The sequence below is a fragment of the Lathamus discolor genome, chromosome Z (assembly GCF_037157495.1).
Source record: "Lathamus discolor isolate bLatDis1 chromosome Z, bLatDis1.hap1, whole genome shotgun sequence".
Classification (NCBI taxonomy): Eukaryota; Metazoa; Chordata; class Aves; order Psittaciformes; family Psittacidae; genus Lathamus; species Lathamus discolor.
Window position 1 is genome coordinate 58,676,585 of NC_088909.1, and position 6,621 is coordinate 58,683,205.

At 45.6% G+C, this 6,621-nt stretch overlaps 1 protein-coding gene across 1 annotated transcript; it reads left to right on the top strand.

The window, feature by feature from the left end:
- Positions 1–1,637: 1,637 nt before the first annotated feature.
- ATP5ME (ATP synthase membrane subunit e) lies at positions 1,638–4,065 on the top strand. Its single transcript, XM_065663668.1, has 4 exons — positions 1,638–1,789; positions 1,944–1,998; positions 2,293–2,391; positions 3,939–4,065. The coding sequence occupies exons 1-4, from the start codon at positions 1,754–1,756 to the stop codon at positions 3,962–3,964; spliced, it is 216 nt and encodes a 71-aa protein (XP_065519740.1). The 5' UTR covers positions 1,638–1,753; the 3' UTR covers positions 3,965–4,065.
- The last annotated feature ends 2,556 nt before the right edge of the window (positions 4,066–6,621 follow it).

Sequence of the window (6,621 nt, forward strand, 5' to 3'; positions counted from 1 at the left end):
AAGTAAGCAGTCTTCCTCTTGTGAGTAGGGGTCTTCAAGATGAAGTAAGCAGTCTTACTCACAGTGTACTTTTCACCTTTGGCACAGTTGGACGCCCCAGTAATCACACAACTAGCTGAAACCAGCTGTATCTATATAATTTGCTACCTAGAAAGATTTAAAATGGTGTGACCTTCCTGCAAGATGTATTGCAGGATGGGCAGACAAGGAGTATCCCAAGCTAGCAGATGTTTGGGAGGCTCTGTCTCTAACTGGTAAGTAGAAGGATGGTGTGAAATAACTCATACATGTTTAGTGGGGCCACTAAATCCTGTTATCTCACCACAGACTTACAACACAAACATTGTTCTTTAAAGATACTTTAGAAGACTAGTGTGGAACAATTAACTCATGTTTAGTGGGGCCACTACATTCCACAGACTTATAACAGAAACATTATTCTCTTTCTACAACCTGTTAAGCTAAAAAGTACGTTATGTTTTCCAGGCACTAGCTTTTCTTATATCAAGCCCCTCCCCTCCTTCTTTCTTTTACCATTACAAATTCTTTCGCTATGTGACTCTATTTTGCTTAAAGAGTTCTGACCCTTTTTAACTTGTTGTCTAATCTTGTGTCTTTAGCGAGCTTTGTTTCTGTTATTGTAAACTCGTACAGTTATATCCACATAACCACACCTATGACTTGCGAAAGCAAATACATTTTTGTGTTTATCACAACCAGAATATCTGTATTGTACGAAATGAAGCACAGTAGTGATTTTTTTTTTTTCTCAGAGCTTTACTCATTCTGTTTAAACATTCAGCATAAGGATGTCATTCAATTAATTGCTCAAAATCATTAAAAATGGAGCATTTTGGTATTTTGAATGTATCGGGCTCCATCAGTAACCCTGAAAAGCACTTAATTAAAATCATTCCACTGTTGGGTATTTATGCACTTTGAAACTGTCAGCTGGCTGAACAGGCAATCACTGTGCCGCTAGTAACCTCAGTGGTCTGGTAGTGACTTGGCGCTGAGCTTCATGGTGAGCTACTTTAGCAGTAACAGCTGACACTGGTGTGTGGAACTGAAGCGATAACCACCTAGCAGTGACCTCTCATTTGTGATGCTCAAAGTGTCTGAGTTTTTGCCACTGAAAGCAAGCAAAAAATGTAAAAAAATTCAACACCAAAGCCCAGAAGCAACACGTTACATACATTCCATCCACTCCCAGGTCTTACTGGTACAGGACATACATCAGTAACTAAAACACCCTCGTCATACTACAAATGGACGGCGTACCGAGAACCTTCCTCCAGGCTCCCTGGAGAAAGAAACATGTCAGGCTTCTTTTAGCAGAAGAATTTCCATTATCCGTGTCTCGTTTAACAGAGACCACCACGGGCCGGCAGTTCGCCACGTTCTGGCCCATTCAGTGCGTACGCTTAACTTCACGCAAGGTATTTAAAACTATGTCACTAACGACAGAAGGCTCAGCTCCCTGACTTTACGGGAGCACGAAACTCAACCGGAGCCCCAGGGACCGGCCCCAACGAACAGAAAACGCCCTCCGCTCCTCCATTTTGTGTCGCGCTGTAAGGGGCACGCCCCATTTTGCGACATAACGGCTCCTGGGTAACGCGCAACCAGACACCGAAATCCGGCTCTAACAGCTTCCGTAGTACGAGCTCCGCCCCGCCCCGCGTTGGGCCGAGCTGTGCAGGTTTCCAGCCCCGCCGCCGCTGCGCAGGCCTCGCTTCGCGCCGCCGCCAGGATGATCCCGCCGGTGCAGGTCTCTCCGCTCATCAAGGTGAGGGCGGCGGGCGTCCCGGCTGCGCTCCGGGGCCGGGAGCTGACCCCTGGCCTCAAGGGGCCGCGGTGAGGCGGGCCGGGCGGGGGGCGGCGAGCTGAGCCTAGTGGTGCGAGCTGAGCCAAGGGCGCGTCCTTGTCTGTGCCTCCCGCAGTTCACCCGGTACTCGGCCCTGCTGGTGGGGATGATCTACGGCAAGAAGCGATACGGTGAGTGTGCGTGGTGGGCGGCCTTTCCCCCTTCCCCGCTGGAGGCCCGAAGGGCACCTTGGGGAGGGCACGGCCGCCATTTCCCCGCCCCCCTCCAGGGCGACCCCCCCCGGTAGGGCCCTGCGAGGTGGCCCTCGGGACCGGGCTCTGGCGGGTGTGGAGTGACCGATCCACGTAAAATGTGCCTTCGCGCCAGTGGAGGTGGTTTTATGCCCCTTTCGAGCGAGCTAGCAGGTGCAGAGCTTTGTGCCGGCTCCTAGAAACTGTGTTTTAAAGCGGGTGTGTTAATGGCAGACTACCTAAAGCCTATTGCTGAAGAAGAAAGAAGAATAGAAGCTGAAGAGAAAAAGAAACGGGAAGAACTTGAGCGGATCGCGAGAGAGCTTGCAGAAGGTAGTCCCTCAGTTTAATTCACACATCCCATACCGAACTGTGTCCCCTGGCTTGCAGGTGGACTGACATCTTAATGCAGTGTTTTTAAGAGAAATTTAGGCTTACAGCCAGGGGGCTGCACACCCATGTGATTCTGTGGAGCAGTGATTAGGGCTCTGTGAAGGGTAAATAGTGCAGCTGTTTGACAGGCTCTAGAGAATGTAAACTTTGGTGGAGGAAGAGCTGAAAACACTTTTGCAACCAAATGGGGCTTATTAAATGGCAATCTGAATTTCCACTGAGAAAACAAACCTCTAAAAGCTGTGCTAGTTATTTTGTGAGGAATACATGGAACTGCATATTAACATTACTCAGATGTCCCTTATTCAGCTGGATGCAGCAAACCTGTGGTCACTTTGCTCCATGCAATGAAGAAGTTTCACAAGCGTGACTGATTACCTAAACCAGAAGTTATAGGCAACTGCTTGAAATTGCAGCTCAAACTTTTAAGTGGTATCACTGGTGTAGGGTTAGAGGTCAGCCTTATTTGTTATATCTTAAGTGAAGAGAGTATGCTGGAGGTGATTTATTGGGACTAATATTGCTGCTTCTTTTTCATTCCCTTCTGCCCTATAGTATTCCTGCTGCAGCATGTTTTCACTTGTTGTTAGAATTGTTTATCCGTGCATTTCTGACAGGATTTCTCCCCATGCTGTATAGAGGAGTGTGCTGTCTGGCTTGAATTTGCCTTTTTTTCTTTAGGTGGACGTACAGTCCAGAACTTTTAAGAAATTGATCAGTAACACAAGCTACACACTTAGTAACTGTTTCCATGGGAAATAGTGGCATTCACATTGTCCTAGACAAGGCTAATGTTGAACAAAACCCTGTAAAACTAAATGAGCCACACATACATATAATCAGATAGGCAAATTGATGAATTTCATCACTTACTAGAGATGAAGCTATTTTGCACAGCTCCTTTTACCACCTTAAATATATAGTCTCTTTATTCATGGACTAAATAAATGGGCCTATAGGTATTTTCTAGATTAGCTGAAACTTTCTTATACTTTTGGGGATAGAGACTGTACTGCAGTGTTGCTACTTCACTTAATAATGGAATTCTGTGATTATTTCTTTAGAATGTTTATTTAAAAGTGGCACACAGATGACCAGTCTGCTTTCCCAACAGTGGTTTTGGTGTGGTTTTCCTGTTATAAAAGCAATTGTTATAACTTCATTCAGTGCAATGCAGTTGTTGGAGATGTTCTTTAAAGATGGATAACTGGATATATCCATAATGATAGCTTTTTCTGGGCTTAATTTGAATTACCAGTTCAGAAAACAGTAGTTTACTAATGAGTAAGTATAATGAATAAGTAAAAAAAGGTCTTTTACCCCAAATACACTTTGTTGAATAAGCAGAAGCGGGAATCACAAAAAATGGCTAGAAAGAAATGTCACACTTAAAGGTAGCTTTTGATCTCACTAATGTTTTGCATATTTTAGTACTGCATGAGACTGACCAGTAGTCCTAACTGTGTTTGGTTTTTCTTCCCTTCTAGCAAGCGAAGATTCCATATTGAAATGAACAGAAGATTCAATCCTAATTTCACATATGGAAATACACGGCTAGGCTCTGAACTGTGCAGTGGTTGGTGGAACTCTCAATAAAGTACTTAAAATGCTTCAGTTGGTATTTGAGTGAGTTGCACGGAACAGCAGCAGAAGTAATTACAGATTATGACAGGACACTTCTGGCACAAGCAGGCCATTGCTGTGGTGGAAACACCATGTTGTATTCCTCCCACAGCAACCAGTCACTACACCTATAACTAGTAGGTAATGTTTGTGATCAGAAAAGACACAGTTTAATACATTTGGAAAGGTGGGGGAACAGGCTGGACTTCAGCAGACTGAACAGCTGAAGGGCATCCACGTGTTCTTTTCAGTAGCAGAGCAAAGAGGTCCTGTGTTGCGTTAGCTTGTCCTGCCCCTTCCATCTAGGACCAGATATGATGGGCAAGCTGTAGCACTAAAAATCCTGTGGTAGCTTCTCACTCAGGCAATGGAGGGAAAATCTGCTCTCTATTCCTGAATTCCTATCTGATAAACCCCTCCCAGTCTCACAGGGATATTCATTTCCCTACCCCTCTCTGTCCCCAACCTTCAAAACCCAGAATGGAAGTCTGGATGCCTTACCTCTTTCAGTGAGGCACTTACAAAGCAGGCCCCTTGTGTCTCTCACTGGAGTTGGGAACTGCATCAAGCCAGAAGTGAAAACACTCCCCTGGGGTACAGGCAAATATGCCAGAAGCAGAGCTAAATCACTCATCACACTTGTCTGGGAGCTGACTGGTCAATGGACCTCTCCTGAAATTGTGTTGCAATGGCATCACTTTTCTCTCAGGCCTGGGAAAATACTGGCAGCAAAAATACATTTCTTACCCCTTCCCTTTTCTTTGCCCAATAATTCTGGCAGCCAGCTGCCAAGGGGACCACTGTGGGTAGGAAATGTGCCAGATTTCACCTGCATCTGACTTACTACCTCTGGTGGGAAGCAAACTGCCAGTGGTATGTTTCTGATGGTCCAAAAAGACACAGAAACACATATTAGTAAGGGATTGCTGGCTGGAAAGGACACTGGTCCCAGTCTTCTGGCAAAGTGGCTGTGGCATTAGACGGTACCATTTTGAAAAGGAGAAAAAAGCAAGTTCGATTGCCTGATGTATACTGAAATAAAAGTCAGTGTTCCCCTCAGACACTCAGTGTGTGTTAGGCAATGGGAGTGAGAGCCACAGTGAAGGGCAAAAGGGAAGGACAGGCTGCCTAGAGCTCAGGGTTGTACATACTGTGGCTGGTCATGGCCTGTTTTCCAGATGAGAAGACAGCAGGAACAGCAGATGAAGCATCTCATCACAGCATCTCCCCAGGTGTGGGGGAGGGAAGGGTTTCTTCCCATCAGCTGCCTCTTCCTGAGCACTGCATTGTTCCTTTAGTGCTTCGGTCCCATGGATGATTGACACTGCTGTTGGGTAATCTCAAACTGCAGCTGCAGGCTGTCTCATCAGCCCTTTCACCCTACCCTGCAACTCCCCTCAGCTCCACCAGTGCAGACATGCTGCTTGCCTATGGACCTGCAGGGATCATTTCTGCTTCTGCTCACAGGTTGTTCCTGTCAAAGAAGTTAGCAATGACTGTCCAGCAAGGGTGCAAATTCTATGCTGACAGGCAAGAACTCTGCAGCCCCTGAGATTAAGCTGCAGGGATAAGATTTTGCCTACAGACAGCATCGAATCAGAAATGAATATAGTGCAAAAGAAATATAAAAGGAAAATGAAAAGTCTTGGCTTTCTATTTCTCTTACTGCCCTCTGATTGCTGTATGTGGCTTTCAACAGAGACATGAGTGAGAGCAGCCCATCAAGCATAGGCTGAATTTCCTTATAGAAATGGGAGAATTCCTAACCAAAACACATCTGTTAGTGCAATGCAGTGCAGAGGCAGTGCTTGTCCGTCTTACCCCAGGACAGACCCGAGCCTCCCAGCTTTATTTCCTGTAAATCTTTGAGGACATAAGGAGCTTTTCTCAACACTTAAGTGTACAGTGGCTTGTGGCCATTTTTTGAAAGCCCACTGCTCACCACGCTGCAACATCGTAATCCTGTGGCATTTTTCCCACTGAAAAGAAAAATAAAGACTTGTTTGACTTAGTGTGCAAGTCTCCTACGTGGTTCTCAATGAAACTGAGGCATACAAAATGAAGTCACTACTAGTGGCTTATTTAGCTTCTATGCAAGTGGACATGTTTCTGCATTTTCCTGAGAGGCAACTTGCTGCTCATGGAATTGCTGCATAGCAGTAGATGATTAATGGTTTTAAACTAAAAGAGGGGAGATTCGGGCTGGTCAGGAGGAAGATTCTTTTTACAATGATGGTGGTAAAATACTGTCACAGGTTTCCCAGAGAGGTGGTGGATGTCCCATCCCTGGAGACGTTCAGGGCTAGGCTGGATGTGGTTCTGGGCAACCTGGTCTAGTTGAAAATGTCCGTGCTCACTGAGGGAGTTTTGGACCACATGACCTTTGAAGGTCCCTTCCAGCCCAGGCTATTCTATGATTCTATTACTCTTGCTTACTGCACAGAGACACAGATAAATCATCACCAGATACACCCATGGCTCTAGTCTTCCTTTTATTTGCAGTATTTTTGTAATGCAAAACAAGATACTGAAGGATGAAAGCACTGA